This window comes from Apteryx mantelli, chromosome Z, assembly GCF_036417845.1.
Source record: "Apteryx mantelli isolate bAptMan1 chromosome Z, bAptMan1.hap1, whole genome shotgun sequence".
NCBI lineage: Eukaryota > Metazoa > Chordata > Aves > Apterygiformes > Apterygidae > Apteryx > Apteryx mantelli.
The window spans coordinates 31,416,741-31,434,140 of NC_090020.1; the positions used below are offsets into that span (position 1 = coordinate 31,416,741).

Here is a 17,400-nt window from a genome sequence, read left to right on the forward strand (position 1 = left end):
CATATCACAGTGCAATTGCTGCTGAGCAGGAATGCTTCCCTAGCCCATGAAAAGCAAATAAACAACAGAAATCACATATAATATTTCTTAAATACATTGAACCCTGACAACATGCAAGATTTTGCAGGCAAAAATGCAAGATTTTCTGGTTTTGCCTAGACAAACCCAGTCCTGAACTCTAGCCTATGCATGCCACCAGGGAATGTGCACCCACACTCAGCCGTCTTGTGAAGGGTGCTTGCATCCCCCCAACATTTCTAGCCACTTCACACCAGAGGTACCAATCAATATAACAACAACAAAATTCTGTTTTCACTATGGCAATCCTTGCATGCTGATCAATGCCTTTGGAGTTAGTACGCTGGTTGCTATAGTGAGCCCCTATGCTGCAGGATGCCATAGCAACAAGAAAATATTGTGATTTCTTTTTTTTCTCTAAAATCATCACAAAGGAACAAAGTAGTTCTGAGCTAAAGACTAAGCTGGTTTTCCGCAGTCTGTTTGTCTGAATATCGTTGGGTTTCAAATTCAGAGCCCCACTGGGCAAAACAAAAGCATGTCTACAGATGCACTGTTAAGTCATTGTAGCATTTGAAATACTTACGTTGGCTCCTGTGAGCTGATACAACTTTAAAACCAGCTTGAAATCAGAAACAAAGCTAGGGAAGCAAATTCTTTTCTCATTCACGCTGGTATAACTGTATAGTGGCTCTAACTTCAGGGATGATACTCAAAGTTCAGACTGATGTAAATGAAAGAATTTGATTCAGCATCTCTGACAGAAAAGATTTATAACTCACCACTTGTTTTCATGTTTGATCTCAGATATTAGCATAGGATACTAGTGGGTCTATTTTATTCTGTGGGCCGACTTGTGGAGCAAGGACCACGTCACCTGCACGAACTGATGGTAGCAAAAATGCCTTTCTAGGCCCACAAATGCACAGCGCGGCTGGGGCCCCTCAAGGCATCCCTGGGCTCGCGTGCTGCCAGCTGCTGCACGGGGCTCTGCCCTTGCTGGACATGTTTGGTGCTGCAGGTGTCCAGCACCTTGCAGTGGCGGGGAGCACCTGCTGCCCTTCAACACCCTAAATACCGATCTGTGTGCGGATATTGCAAATGGGGACTGAGGTTCGGAGCCACACGAGGGGCTACGCGTGACAGGGGAGCCATATGAAACGCTGCATCACATTTAAGTGACTTTAAGGTTATCTGTACCCATAGTTAGGAGCAGTTTGGAGGTCTGGCATTTATCTACAGACTTGCAAAATTTGGGAACCACAGACTATGGCATTGCATAGTGTGAATCAATCTAATGACAGCACAGCAAAAACACAATTCGCAGAAGGAAAATACTGTCCTTAATTCCCTGTCTCTTTAGCTAACTTTTAACTTCCCTCTCTCCACTCAAGTCTCTTGTCAGAAAGAGGTAATATTTGCACCAGACTGGTTTTGGAAAACACTTAAATGCCTCTATAACTTGCAGCACATGATTAATGTCTTTGACAGAGTTAGCTCATTGCATTGTTTATGAGTGCGCACAGGTTGCAAGTGCTGCTGCGGTTTGTTGGAATTGGAAAAAGTGCTTGTTTCTACAGGTATGCTTGTTTTTTCCAAGTGCCTCTCAGCTGGTTAAAATAAAAATATTTGTGTTCCCTACAAGCCTTGCCTCATTTAGATATTTAAATGCTTTTCTAGATTGCGGCCAGCGAGAATATGCCTCACATTAGAGATAGCTCTCTTTGATTATATATACTCTGAGCATTAGAAAGGCTGCATAGGATGTTTCCTGGAATTATTGTACACTGAATTTGGTAATGCATTTCCTGAAATCATTGGCAATGATTTTTAGTGACTAATTAGCTAAAAACAAAACAAAACCAAGCCAAAACCAGCCAAAGAGGACCCCCGGCAGTGGTGCTGTAGGAGATGCACTCTTAGGTGCTGAGAGGCCAAGCGGACAGGTTAACCTGTTATGAGTGAGAGGCACAGTTGAGAACGAGCAAGCTCTGTGCACAAATCTTAACACTGCCGCAGTGAAGGAGGGGAAAAGCCACCTGAAAACATGGTGGCATGCATTAGTAGCCCTGTCCTGCTCTCATTCCTTCGCCTGCTACGTTCAGGGTCTCTTTGCCCGGCGGTAGGTAGGGCAACGTCGTCTGTTCACCACTGCGGTTACCTCCTGCATAACCCTAGTGGAGGAGCCCTTCAGAAAAGAAACGTGCCAGATCCCCCGTCGTGGGGAGGCCGCTGCCTCCGGCCGTACGGGAGGCTTTTTTAGAAGTTTCTGCACTGTCATCTTTACTAGCTAGAGCTGCCCGTTTTAGCCAGCCAGCCACCGTGGCAAAGGGAGCAGCTGCCATTTTAAAAGGCATATATTAAATGGAGCAAGGCGGGCAGCAGCAAGGAGGGAGATGTCTTATGAGCAGGGGATTTTTCTGCTTGATGGTGAGAGTTAATGTTTCTGATTCATTTCTCTTAAAAGAATACATTTCTGCTTTTCAAAATAGCTAACGTCAAGCTGATTTTGGAGCCATGGCCTGCTATAACCATGATGTTGGCTAGAAATTGTAGAGCAAAACCTTCCTGTTTTTCGGTTTCTTTAGGAAAGTTTTGCATCATATTTTTGAGCATATATACCCATAATAGTGAGATTTACAAACATTCTTTAAAAACACTGAAAAATAAGGTTCTCATACAGTCTCCTAAATCGAGAAGGATGGGACCAAAGAAGAACACCTAATAATATGAAACCTGTGACAAAAATCACAAGTAGTAGCAATATTGGCATTTATAAGTACTTTTTTTTGAGTGTTAAGCTAATAAGTTGAGCTTCACAAGAAACTAGCATCTTTTACTATCAGCCTGAATCAATATCCCTTTAAAACAGCTGTGCTGGCATCTGTCTAAATTTCTTAATCAAGATTTCCCAGAACAGATTCTGCAATAGTTAAACAAAAGGATGAAAACTTAGTTACTGTTTTATCAGAATAGGTTGGCTCATCTCCATCTGCACAAGTTATATTTGGGGGGGTATGTCAGGATTTTCTGTCATTTCTGTACTTCAGTTTTTAGCTTTTTTTTAAAAGCCTTTGGCATTGACAATGCTGTAGGATAGGAATATATACCATAATCTTTTGAAAAAAACAAGCTACATACAAGTTTTTGGTTCTGGAGTCCATGAAAGGGCTAAAACCTAAAACAACATACTTTTCTTTTTAATGGAAGTTCTTAACATGGGGTAATTAGCACGTCATTCATCAGACAGACCTCAAAAATATACATTAGGTTTATTATGAAAACTCATAACATATTTGTTCTCCTCAATCTACTTAGTCCTTTTTTATGATATATATACACACACGAACACATACCTAGGTGACAAAAAATGAGGTCATCTCCCAAAGAGATATTTGGTTAATGTTGATAGTGCATCCTTCTATTCACGGTCTGACAGTCAAGGTTGGTGAATATTACTGTCACAGGGAAAGGTGGGAGCCTGATCTGCTTTTACCAGGGCTCATTCACAGCACGCCACTGCCATTCCCGGAGGGAATATTCCAGTGAGGTCCCTGCTGGTGACTCGTGTCTGACGTCAGAGCTGGTAATGACGAAGAATGAGAAGAACTGATAACAGGAACCAGAAATAAAAATCAGAGCTGGCCATGTCCAGCCGTAAGAGTTACCCCTAAACTGGGACCAAGTTCTTGAACTCGGCTGTGGCCCAGGTACCTCCTACTTCTGGGGCACACACGGCTGCCTCCGTGGGCAGGGGGAGGACGCGGTGACAGCGGCTTGTCCCTGATGTGAGCGGCTCAGTGACCAAGCCGCCAGGGACAGGGCACCGCTGCAGCTCGGCTCACGTGTAGCCATAGTTACCGGGAGAAACATGCAGGGCTCCCTGAGAACAGTCATTTACCTTCATGCAGTAAAAACACTTCTTTGGCATCAGAAAGAGCAGAAATACCAGTAGGAGTGGACAGCAATTTTGAATATTATTTCTAGTCCACAGCTGTTCCTGCGCGGCAGTCAAATCCACTAAGCCTGATTTTCTTCTTGCCTGCAGTAGTTTTATACTACAGATTCACCTGTTTCAGGGTAGAAATGAAATCTGGAGAATCAGGCTCAGAAACCGGTCTAAAAATGTTCTTTTCTGAGCTGTAATGGGAGAAGAAATCTGTAGCAAGAGGTCTCAGTTTTCATGCATTTATCCCAATTTAATTTAGGAGTGATTCCATGCCAGTCAGAAGAATTGGGCTTGTGTGAGAGGGGAAATAAGGGTCAAATTTTTCCAAATTTTTTTTTGTGGAAAAGGACATTTCTCATTACTTTTCCACCAAGAAAAGCAACTCTTTATTATGAACTATCCTGACCCCAAATTATGGCTTAATTCAACTGCAATGAGAAGCAGGTAGGTCCAGTATTTGACAACATCCTTTCCAGGAGCTCAGGCTGTAGCTTCCTCCAGGGAAGACTGGATTTGACTCATTTACACTGAGGAAAGAGGGAAAGAAAATATCAGATTTACTTTTTTTCTCATAGAGGAATGTACACATATATATATGCACACATACACATTTTTTCCCACGAGACTTTAAAATGTGTTAAATTATCACATGAGAAATGAAACTAAACTAGACCATCCTAAACACTGGCCATGTGCAGTGTCCAGATGGTCTGGTTTTATTGGGTTTGTGCCCAGTTTTCAGTATAAAGTCTGTGTGCATCAGGTAAATCTTCCTAGATAACTGAAATGATTGAGAGTTTCATTTCACTATTCAAGATATTTGTATCCTCAATGCATTTGTTCAGCATTGATTCTGGTGAAAACTGAGCATGTTTTAGTCTTTGTAGCAACATGGTAGAGTTAAAATTATTGTGATGAGCCAAAGTTGGAGTGAAGAGAAAATCTGAATGAAGGAACATACCCAGTATCGCAGATGTTTTGCTCTGCCCAAAAGTTAGTGACACTGGTTCAGAGTTATGACAAACTCATTCAGAACATCAAGTCATAATAGCAGAAGTTTCTTTGCAATAATATGCATACATTTGTGCATGTCCATATTCAAGGCTACTTTCTATACTGAGGTATGCAAGGAATATACATATGTCTCAAAAGAATAATTTAGGGGAAAAAAAAGCAACTGAGGTTAGAACTGTAATTTCGATTCCTATTATGAGGAGTTAAACATCAGAAGGAATTTCCAATTGCCACAAGTCCTAGTACTGAGATAATCTAATGAGATACCTCTCTACTATAAACACAAACCCCTTGTGTTAGTTAAATCAAGAGGACCTAAGACCAGATCCAGTGTAATCCATAGAATTCTGAAAATTTAACCCATTTGAGGATCTTCTCAAGAGAATCCCTGCAAGTTAGATTACAGCAACATCACTGTTATGTTTACATTACACGTTTCTCCTGTAGACAAATGCTTAATCTTAGAACATTGTCTTTTGTCAAAGAAATTTGGAAAGAGGATGAAGTTCCTTGATTTTCAATAGGATGGAAAAAAGATGAATTAGAGCCTTTATTTCTAAAATGATTAGTTGTGAAAGTGAGAAAAAGCACCTTAGGGCAGATTTAAACAGCATTTGCCATAATCTAAATAAATAGACCTTTCCTTCTTTGCGTATAGTCTTAAGTATGACTTAATATATTCCTTATTTAATATCATTCTTCCTGTATTCTCCATAGACCTTGGATAGAGAATTATTAAAAATAATTTCCCTCAGAACATTTTCCTACCTCAAATATGTATAGTGTTTTCTACATCAAAAGTCATCATTATTATTATCTTCAGCCAGAGTCATAGACTGCAGAAGGAAAAGCTCCTGTCTTTTTTCAACTAGAATTATGCTCAGATATGGTGCTAGTATTATGCTACTTCAAATATTTGATTTTCTTTTTAAGTATTTGAGATGAGCCTGAACTAGACCACTGAATACAACTATCTTTAACCTTTTGGAAAGCTCTGGTTTGGATAAAAATGTTTTGAATTCTCTGTTGATTCTATTTGTGTTTTGCATGTGACAGAGAAATGCTATAGAAAAGGAAAACACTTCAAATGGCATTCAAATATTCATTTCTTTAAAAAGGGGCAAGTTCATGGGAAGCAGGTACCTAGGATAAAAGCTGAATTGAAAAAAATAAAAGCAGGCTGTTGGAGAATATAGAGCTCCCCAAATTACACTGACAAAGGATAGATAGTTCCTCAGTACCTGGTGAAGACTTCCTGGCAACATTCAACTAGCGCTGTGCTGTTGGCCGGGAAATTTGTTGAGTTGAAGGCATTGCCTAATAAAATGTGACAGGGAACCTCCACACCAGGGACAGACAGCATTCCTGTGAAGTAAATACAATTTTGTTGATCAGTAGTGAAGAGGCTGATAAGACCAGGGAATGTCAGTCACTGGGGCACGGTCGAATGAAACGTCCTGGCTGATAGGAATGTTACCTGAGCACTACCAGAGATGGTTTTGTAAAATGATGCAAGATAAAAGCCCACAAATTGTATATATTTTTAACCTGAATCATTTTATAGAACTGGATTAAACAGTGATCAGACACTTTTTTTTTTTTTTTTATCTTTAGAAATTAAACTCTGGTTCCTGTTATACTTGGAACATTTTGTTTTTCTGCCCCTCATAATGCTTCTAAAAGGGTATGCTAATGCATTTCTCACTGGCTGAGCATCAATCTGCCTTCATTAACTAAAATGGAACTTTGTCACATTTATAGCAGCGCAAGTAAATGCAGGACCTGACCTTATCTTATTTTATTTTTTTAATACGAACAGTGATGGTTTATCTTATTTTGCTAGGTGTTCTCCAAAATGTCCTGTAAATAGTAACATCAGTTTCCATTATAGGAATGGGTCACAAAAATATGAAAATGACAGCTCCTTATTGTATTTAGTGTTGCAGAGCTTGACCACATATTTATTATGTTCTTACTGTAAAATGGGGTAGTAGAAATTACTTGGCTCTTATACCTTCTGCTGGGCATACGGAAAGCATTTGCCTTGGCAGGAGTGGGTGGAATATAATTTTCTTTCCACAGCAGATTTTATTGTTTTTAAAAGATTTGCCAATGGTTGTTCACAATTTAATTCTTAGGGCCAGGGTGTTCAAGTGACACATTTTAGTAAGACTTCCTAATGCCTCAATTATACAGGATAGTATTTTGTATTAAAATCTTAGTGAGGGCTATGAGACTCATAAAAGCTGAAGCGTACCAGTTTTATAACTTTCAGAAAATAGAGTGGGCTTATTCTCTAAATGTATGAGATTTGGTTGAACACAAAGGGATAGGGAAGCTGGGGTTGATAAGGATACACTATAGCTAAATAAAACACCAAGATCGTTCTTCATGGAAGGAATATCAGTGCTTTGAGTTTTGTTGTGCCCATTTTGGATATCACATGTTCTAAAAAGAAAGCTGAGAAAGGGATCTTTAGATACTAGGGGGAAAAATTGCCGCTGAATCATATCTGATCAATTAATTAATCAGTTGAATGACTAATATTATTTTTCATTTCCTCTCAAACATGGTTGTTTCATGGTGATTTTTTTACTCAACTTGCAGGTGCAGCTTAGAAAATAAGGATCCTCTGCTGAATCCCACCCTGGTGCTCTTCCATTAACTTAAATGCAGATTTGCCCCACTGCAGGAAGGTTATCAGCCCAAAGCATCAATTTAACATTAAGGCAGAAAAGTGTTCAGCTTTCCTTCACTCCTTTGCACTCCTTCTCTCTTGCATCCTCCTTTCATCCCATTCCTCTCTTTCTGGTCTATAATTAGTTCTGTATTTCCATAGCCAGTGGAGCGGAGGAGGGATTGTAACTCATCTATAACTTGCAATTATCTTTTTGTTCATGAGTCAGTCATTATACATAGGCTAAGAGAATGCAGTGTCAGTACATAAGATGTAGAAGAAGAAATAAGACAAATCATTTAATATTTCAGTTTGCAGCAACTTTTCATTGAATGTCGGCTTTAAATCCTGTCAAACCCGAAAAAACTGGCGTTTAAATCAGAGGAATTGCCCAGTGGCAGTTATGGTACTGATGCACTGCCACCCTGTGGTCACTCACTGCAAGATACACCAAATTTATACAGGGTACCTGCGATACAGGCAGTCATGAAACAGGCAACAGTCCCGGCAATCATTGCTCTGAAAGCACCACCAGCGATTTCCTTTCTTTTGGATGGAGCGATGCTTGCTAGGAAGAAAATTAAAGTGTGTGGCGAATATAAATACATATAGACATACAGAAGGTGAACCTGATGACTCTCCCATGGTGCAAGGAAGTCCCAACCTGTGGTCCTAACTGGGCAAAGCAAGGAAGGAAAATGTGACATTTTTCAAAGGGATGTTTGACTGCCTAATCCTGATGTTGGTTCCTTCTGTTGGGTGCGAGGCCCTGGGTGCAGCACTGGGGCCAGGCCTGGTGGCCCCACAGCTGGTCCTGCTCCTCCGTGCTGCCCTGCTGTGGGCTCCATGGGGAAGGAGGCCACCGGTGGGCTCTCACGGGGGATCCCCCGTAACTTTTTCATGGCTTCATTTCCCCAGAGACCTGAGGAGTCTATTTTTTAATTTTCTTGCATGTGGCATTCTTGGAGAAGATGGCCAGTCTTCTCCCTCAGACTAGCAGGCGGTTGATACAGTTGGCTTATCCCTATGTCAGAGGAGGTTGTCGCTTGGTCGGCTAGCTGTCCTGACTCATGCCATACCTTCCCCTTCACCCCCCTAGCCCCCCAAGGACACGCTGCCTCTCACGTGGCAGGTCCTGGGCCTTGGAGGAGCAGCCCCTCACTCCTAACGCTGCTAAGCTTCACCCGCAGCGTGTCCTTTTGGGTCTTTTATTTGCTTTTGCTTGCCAAGTAAATTGTAAACTGTAAGGAAAGACGTTCTTACTCAGGCCTCCTATAACCAGTCCCAGGGAGCCGAAGTTGGCGAACCCACAGAGGGCATAGGTGGCAATGGTTTCAGAGCGAACCTGAAAAACAAACACACAGGCAGGTAATGGTTGATTCAGTTGTTCAGTGGTTCGACATATCTCATGCTGACTTAGAGGTGTGGAAAAAAATAGCACTGTGGCCCAATGCTTGGAGTATGGAAATCACTCTGTTTTGCTCGGGTGCTGCCTATGTACATGGATTTGAGTAAGGGCTTAGTCTTGTTCTCGTTCTGAAAATGCGGAGGTTTTCATACTCAGTGCAGGTGAGGACTCATAAACCATGTTTGTCGTATTGTTTATGTATATTGCTGTCTCTGATTAAATTAAATATTAGCAATTACAGATAAAAATAATTTTATCTTCCTGGTGTCAATTTAGCTACTTATTTTTGAGAGTATTAGTCAGAAAGCTTTAGCTGAACTTGTTGTTCGTAGTTGTCCTGTCTCTATAATGCTGTGTTGGAATGTCAGGTTTCTGTATATATCCCTGATTTCTTCATCCCCGAAAAAACAGAGGGCCCCATATGCCCAGTTGCTCTGAGGATGCTTCACCCTGTGCACAGAGGGAGCAAAGGAAACTGGGTGTTCTAGAGAGTGTTTGCTTTGCTGTGGAGACAGGCAGAACAGTGTTACGATTTTGGAAGCCCCATCGGAGTCCCGCAAGCAGTTTACTTCCTTCCTGACTTCAGCCACCTTCTCCAGTACGATGCTGGCCCATGCTGGACCTCAGAGCAGAGACAAGGGTGGGTTGCCTCCCATCTCCCTCCATGGAGAGACGCCTTATAGGGTACAGGATGACTTTGGGTGAAACCAGGCTATGCACCTTGATGAGACAAACTTAGTTCAAACATTTTGAGAAAGGAGGCAGCATCTCTTTCAAATGGAATTTTTTCCCCAGCAGCTCTGGGGTCTTTTTTACAGTATTTTAAGCCCAAGCTGAAGGCTGCTGAGTGAGCATTCTGGTAGGGTTCCTGTTTATTAAAGGTTTCTCTGTTTCCATTCCTGCTTTATGAAAACCAATTTATAGGTATTTTCAATCACTCTGCACATATACAGGAAAATGCTTTTCAAGTTCCCACTCTATCTGCTTTTCCTAGAAAAGGCTTTGTGTGCTGTGATTTCCCTGCTTTCATTTGTGTTCTCCTAGCTCAGAAAACAGGAAGCCTTGTTATTACTGACTCAGGTGAGGCAATTCAGAAGACCACTTGTTCACTCTCTCTGACCAAACATCTGTGCCGAGATGCATTAGAGAGTTCTGAAGCTGAACAGAAATTAAAACTGGAGGCCGAGAGTACTTTCAGCTGAGCTGTCCTGCTGTAATTAAATTTGTTCCTGGGCAATTTTTACATGAGTGTTATGAATCAAAACTGTTTTTTCATCTCAGAGCTCGTTACCATGGAAGGTTAATTTGGCTCTCTGTAGGTACTAACAAGGAAGACAAAAGTCCTATGCTACATCTTACTAAAAAATTGAGAAAGGTGAAATATAGATGATGGGATCTGAATTTTAAAGACTGACTTCCAGATTTAAAAAAATCTAAGCATTCATTTAGGAGTTTAGAACCATATCCCCCTTGTAGAACACAGCATGACAGTAGAGGACAGAGCAAAGACCCATCCAGCCCAGGGTTCTATTTCCAGCAACACTGGTAACGGATTCTCAGGCAAGAGTGTAAGTATTTGATCAGGCTACCTGGCTCTGTATCTCCAGTTGTGAAATATGTTCTGGTATTAAGGAATGCAAGTGGTCAGGGACTTGAGTTCTCAATGATGTCTATAAAGTGGTTATCTGCAGCATCACACCAGGAAGGGGGAAGATTAAATGCTGTAGAAAAGGATGCTTCCCAGCTAGGGGCCCTTGTGCATGCACCTAGGATGCTTTGTGCTGAGATCCTCTATGTTTCTTCCTCAGTGAACTGTAGTAGGAACTATGACCCTGTAGGGCAAATCTGGGTGGAAGAGTGAACGAGAGATGCACCCACTGTAACTGAAGTACACTTGATTGGACTTGGAGTGTGGCAGAGGATTTGCAGCCATGTCTTGTATTACCACCATCTGCACAGGGATAGTAACCTCTGGCAGAGGTTTGCCATGGACAAGGAAGTGCCAGTAATATCTTAAATTCCACCAGCTAAAGCTTCCTTGATGTCTCTCCTGGAGGTTAATGCTTGGGTAAACCTCTGTGGGCTGGAGGCTTCTCCAGGTGTTGCCCAGGATTTTCCCAAGAGAGTATCTCATAGGGAAGCGCTAGAGAAAAATGAGGTGAGGAGGAGCTTATCTTAAGGGACACTGCTTTGGTCTGGAGACCAAGTGACACGTCCTGTGGGATGCTGAGTGTTCCCCAGGATTCCCCTTTCCAAAGGCTCTGCAGGCTTTTTTTTGCTACTTTTGAGATACCTAGTGCGATGACAGTCACGACAGCCTCACAAGGATGGGATGCATTTTAATAATTAAACACTGCTGCTGAAAAATACACTTCAAAATAATATGCCACCTTTATCCCACTGTGCCCATATTAAAAATAAATTGAGTCCCAGTAGAAAAGAATTAGATCCAAAAAATCAGTAGAATAGAAAATGTTACTTACAGTCATATACTGTTTCACACCATTAACGTACATGCTCCCGCCCTCCTCTCGATTGTGAATCAGTTTTGAGAGGCGCTCATAAGCCACAAATTCATTGAAGAAAGTTTTGTAACCTAGGAGTCCACCGACAACAAAACTGTCCTCCCAGTCTACCCCCATCATGAAGGAGAATGGCATGAAGACATAAGCACAAATGTTCTGCAAAATATGTAAGATAGAGCTGGTCAGAAGAGGTAGCTGGTCAAAGAATGATGGCATCTGATAAGTTGTCTACATTTAAAAAGGATGGTTTTATTTCAGCAGAGTCGTGTTGCTAAAACCCCTGCGAGACTGAGGATTTTTAATAGGAAGCTATGCTTGAATAATTATAAAAAGACCAACCCAAAATCCAGATCCAACAAAGTAATTAGGTATGTCCCTAATTTTACACGAAAAATTAAACAAACATTTCTGTGCCTTTTTTTTTTCAAACTAAGACTTCAGATTGGACAGTGTTTGTGCAGGAGATAAGAAGGGTTGAGTTCAAAGAGCTGATAAGAGGAAAGAGAAATCTAGTTCTTCAGCTGACTAAATCAAGTGTGTTAATGAATGTTCTCTAATTATCGGGTTATTGGACTCCAACTGGTGCAAACAAAGGGCTTGTCTCTGCATAAAAGCTGTGCATCAGATATAATTAAAGCTGCACCCTTTTTTCCTAGCATAAAAACTTTTAAGCAAGTAAAAAAATCCCATATCCCAGAATAGCTTATTTTTATATAAGAGATAAAATAGCTCTGGCAGTGAAAGGGCTTGGTTAGATTGTCTTCAGTGAATCCACCTGAGGTATTTAAGCAGAGATTATTTCCATCTGGCTTCTCTACCTCCAAAAAGCTCAGAGGTCAGTACCTCTCAGGAGGGATGGCTGAATGCATTATGTTTGTGAGTCTTGTCTCCTTGTGGGTCATCTGTCCCAGTCCTGCTACTAAGCTGTTGCAGTAGTGTGACTGAAATAGGTATGTATATGCCTTTCCTCCTCTGAGGATGTCTGTGCAGTGGAATAATCTCTGGAAGCTGATAAGATAACATCTTAATATTGCTGATGCTGTGTCTGCTAGCAGTGTCTACTCGCTTCTCCAGCACCCGTATCTTGATATTTTATCTGTGTTTGCGCCATGCTTGTATCAGGAGTTTGCAAAACAAAAAGCTCAAACTCTTTGAACTGAGAGTGTTCCATGTTGTCAAAAATGATGTGTTGACCCAGGTCAAAGGATAAGTTATGCTTAAAACCTGTTTGTTCAGCTGAGCGATCGGGATGCAGTTTCCCAGTTCCAACATGCTGGGAACAAAGTGGTATTGAGTAAGCCCTGAGATCAGGCAAGCCCTGGCTTGTGGCATTGTCCTCCCCTGGGTGAAGGTAGTGAGTGTGGGGTGACTTGGTGGGGTGATCTGAAGCTAAAGTCGTGCTGGGTGTTCAGCTGAATGGGATGTTAATGGCCTGGCAGGAGTGTGTAAACAGACCTGCTGCCTTGCCAAGTTAGTGGAGGCAGGTATTAGCATACAATGCTTGATAAACTTGCTTTGCTGGTAACAGGAACACCCCAGAGGGAAGTTGTAGATGGACTAATGGATACAGAAATACTTGTATGACAACTATTTTTCCTTTCAGCTGTAAAGACACTTTCAAGAAAATGTATATAAAAATATACATTTTTTTTAGCTCTCTTAGAAAAGCCCTAGCTACGTAAGCAATTAACTTGAAGAAGACAACTGTACAAATGCATGTAAGCCATGTGAAGGACCTGAGGACCATACCTCAAAGTTCAGCTGTGGGTAGTCAAACAGATTCCCCACCCAGGAGAGGGCTGAGTCAACAAAAGCCAGCAGAGCGAGGAAGGCGATCAGGTTCACGGCAATGTTGGCCACCAGCAGGATGGAGGCAGAGGCACCTTGACTGGCAGCTTCCAGTAGGTTATTTGATTCACTTGGTCAGTGAAAACAAAATTGGAGTGTGAAAATCTTCCAGTTCAAGGCACAACAACCATTACACAGACTTGATTAGAAACCAACAGCTGAAGCTGTCTGGGCACTTCTAGGGAGAATAATCAGGCGGAATATATTTTTACCCCGGCTCCTCTCAGAAGCCACTGAGAGGTGGGTTTTTTGAACCTTGAGGAGGAATTTTGGCACAGTTGGGGTCAGTTCTTGGACGCACCAGAGCATCCAGTGCTTTTGCTGGTCAAAACCAGCATAAGGCTCTGTCTTGGGTCCCGGCACTGCGACTGCCTGCAGCATCAGTGGGATGGAGTGACCTCCTATTGCCATCAGCCCTTGTGCAGAGAGGTCCAGGCTGATGAGGAGCAGCTCCTTGGAAACCTTCCTGCTTTGCTTATCGTTTTTAAAGTGGAGCGAGTCTCCCTACAGATGGGCAATGAGTTCTCTGCTGCTGTCACTGAGATGACTGCTCCACCTTTGCTTTCATTCAGCTGCATTGATAGGAGTTTTGTAAAGACAGCAATAGAGCAAACAGGAAAATATCTGAGTGGTTCACCATGGGCAGGCATTTCCCTCTTTTTTTGTGGCACAGCCCAAGCCCTTTGCTGTTTTCTGCCTGTTCCACTGGGTAATGATACCCCATGCAGTTATAGTGGGGCCTACTGCACCTGATTTCCAAAACTACTTATTTAGGGTATATTGGCGTGTAACTAATTCATTGCCTGCAAATCTACCACGTAAGGCCTCCTGATGGAAAAAATAACCCCTCACACACAACAATCTGACTTCTGCATGGGTTTTACTAATAAGCAGGGCCTAGATCAACTTACCTTTTTGCCATTTTCAGGTCACTCCTCAGAGTTACTCTGGGCTTTTCAGTTTCAGGCCAGAATAGTTTGGAGGTGGCTAACGATGCTGGTGCTGACATGACAGAAGCAGTCAGTAGGTGGGAGGCAGAAACCTAGAAATCCAGATGACAGAAAATAGGCTTTGATAACCTTATCATTAGCAAACACAAGCAAAGCAATTAAAATCACTGGATGCTTGGATGATTTTTGTACAGGGGGACATTAAAAGGATCTCAATGCTCATAAGGGAAAAAAGAGAATGAGCAATGTAGGAGAAAGCTAACTGGAGACAGGAAAAAAATTAAGTAGTGAAAAGTATGAGTATTTATAATAATAATTAAAAAAAAAAAACAGGTCTGTGGAGGACAGCACAGAGTAACAATAGCAGAACTTTTTGAGTGAGAACCAGTGTCTGCTCCTTAAGATCCCCTGTATGCCCATGATGGCAGTACCTTGTTTTTTGTCCCTTGAAATTGTAAATTCCCCCACCTTTTTTTTTCTTTACATGGCCTGACATTCCCCTTCTATCTCTTCTTTCATAAATTTCCACCCTAAATTCATCCTTTGCTAACTTCTGCAGTATCTCCATCCATTACTTCCTTCTCCTACTCTTGGTCATTTCAGTTAATTCCCTCTCTTCTTGCTTCTGCCTCTCAGCTGTATTTTATACAAATATGGAATTAATACATTTGTGAACTATCCCCTGATGACTCTGATTTTAAATCATTTCTTCATGCCTGTTTTTCCATCTAGATCTGTGCTGTCATTTCCTCACTATAGGAGCCATTTATGACCTGTGTTTGTACAGCATTGCTAGAAGCTCCCTCATGAGCAGACTCGTTAAGACTCATGAGAATAATAACAATTCCTGTAGTGTTTCATCTATATCACTGCCACAGAAGTGGGAGAGCTGATCAGTTAGCATATTCCATACATCCATTCATCCAGACTGTAGGAACAAGTGTGAGTCGGTCGTTCTCTTCTGTCTTGGACAGGTAGACTGTCTGTATTACATAGGTGGAAGTTTGTGTAACTTAACAAGAGTTTGCAAATCAGGTCTTGTTGCCTTTTTCTACAATTGGGATAGGTCTGTGTGGTTAATTCTTTAGAAAAAGCATGGGGATTACAGAGATATACTTCCAAAGCATTCTAGTCAGACTTTTATACTTGTATGATTTCAGATAAACACTGTATTTTTCAGTTTTCCTTCCTGGTCTTACCCCAAAAGAAATATATGCTCCTAAGACACTTCCAGCAATAGTTGAGAATCCTGCTGTCATGACTGCATGGAGTTCAGATTTGGTGACATATGGTAAATAGGGCCGTACCAGGAGAGGAGACTCTGTCTGGAAGTAAAAAACAGACATCAGACAAAGAATTTATTAATAAACCCTCAGTGACTTCTTTTAATAATAAGGCAGGAAAATCACTGGCTGATCACACTTTCCTAGGTGTTTTTGATTAGCTAATCTTGGTAATAATGAGTGCTCTGAATATTAATAGTGTTTTTTTTTTTTTTTTTTTTTTAACCCCCAAGAAGTAGAATTGTACCACCACTAATCTTGTCTGGTTGATGATAATTCTTGGTAGTTTTAGGGGTTCTTTTTTAGGGGTAGTTTTAGGGCTTAGGGCATGATGAGATGGCCAAGAAATCCCAAGCCAGTTTTGAGTTAAGTTAGGAATGGCCACAGGTAAAGCTGTGCATTGTGTAAAACACGCATATCACCAGTATTTAAGGGCAAGGTAAAGATCTTGACCCCTCTGGCACATGTGCCTGCACATGCTGGAGACAGTGCCATATGGACCTACTGGAAGCAGTAGGCTACAGTGATGCATCTGGGCTAAATATCACTGCTGTAGTTATGCTGTTTCTGGGCTTGGAAACTACTCGATGATCTCCTTGCTCTGCTTCAAAGCTTGGGATGGACACTCCTGTAGTGTGGTTTTACTGGATTCCCAATCAAACTGGACTGTTAGACTCTTTCCCATGTTTTTTTGGCCAAGATATTGCACAGCCAGCCCTGCATCCTAGTTTTCCGTGGTCTGTCTCTCCTGCCCTTGCCTGCCTCATATGCCCTCTTCTTGTGCCATCTGGTTGTGCTCTGTTTTTTTTTTTATTCCTTTCTTCATAGCCTTCAGCTAGTCTGGTACTTCTTTTAAGGGAGATCTATCATCCAAGTTTGTGCTCAGATTTCCTTTTTGAGCACATGAGGTTCCCAGAACATGCCAACTCATGTGTCATTGCCCACACACAACCTTAATGCAATTCTGTCTTCCTGGAAATCAACTGTGTGTCCAGGAGTCCTAACTTTGTATGAAGTGATTATTTTGTTATACACAGATGCTCATTGAATAGCAATATTTCATTTTCTGGTATTCACTAATCCTGTGTTAGTAATCGATGTTTTTCCATGCTGTAACTCACCTGTCCCACAAATATGTTACCAGCAGCTACCAGAGACTCAACAGGAGTTGTCCCCATGAAAATTTGCATTATCCAACCAACCTGAAATGATTGAAAGAGAAGAAAAAAAAATTGGTCTGCCTAATCCATATCCTTTTTGAATTAATCATGTAACATAAGAGTTTTGAGACAAACTTGCAATATATCATGAGCTAATTATTTCAAGATATGGTGAATTCATTTAGTAGTAGCATGTTGAAGTAAGCCAGGGGAGGAATACTTCAGCAGAATTGCGAGTACAATGCTGAAAGACTCCAGGCTGTTCCTGCCATTGGCCTGGAAACTAACTTGTCAAACTAAGTTAATTGAAGCAGATATTTTGACATGTCTTTTAGATATAAACCAGTCCAAAGGGACTTTGATCATATAAAGGGAAAAAATGTAGAATTTGGATTAAGGCTAAAAATTACTTGTATTAACTCTAATACACTATTTCAGCTAGATGAGGTTTGTGGTGCTTATATTAACATTCCTGGGATTGACAAGCGCAAAAGACTTTTTTAGGGTACATTCAAATAAGCTTTAACTACCACCATGCAAGAAGGTGTGTTTGGATATAAGCTTGTTG

General features: G+C 41.4%; 1 protein-coding gene across 1 annotated transcript in view; it reads right to left on the reverse strand.

The window, feature by feature from the left end:
* Positions 1-3,192: 3,192 nt before the first annotated feature.
* Positions 3,193-17,400, reverse strand: part of SLC28A3 (solute carrier family 28 member 3) — a 42,819-nt gene continuing 28,611 nt past the window's right edge. Inside the window, exons 10-18 of the mRNA XM_067315535.1 lie at positions 16,794-16,874; positions 15,589-15,714; positions 14,351-14,481; positions 13,341-13,509; positions 11,550-11,747; positions 8,922-9,003; positions 8,128-8,226; positions 6,223-6,346; positions 3,193-4,494 (exon numbers count right to left, since the gene is read on the reverse strand). Coding sequence (XP_067171636.1) covers positions 4,392-4,494; positions 6,223-6,346; positions 8,128-8,226; positions 8,922-9,003; positions 11,550-11,747; positions 13,341-13,509; positions 14,351-14,481; positions 15,589-15,714; positions 16,794-16,874 — 1,113 coding nt within the window. The 3' untranslated portion in view covers positions 3,193-4,391. The remainder of the gene's footprint in view (positions 4,495-6,222; positions 6,347-8,127; positions 8,227-8,921; positions 9,004-11,549; positions 11,748-13,340; positions 13,510-14,350; positions 14,482-15,588; positions 15,715-16,793; positions 16,875-17,400) is intronic.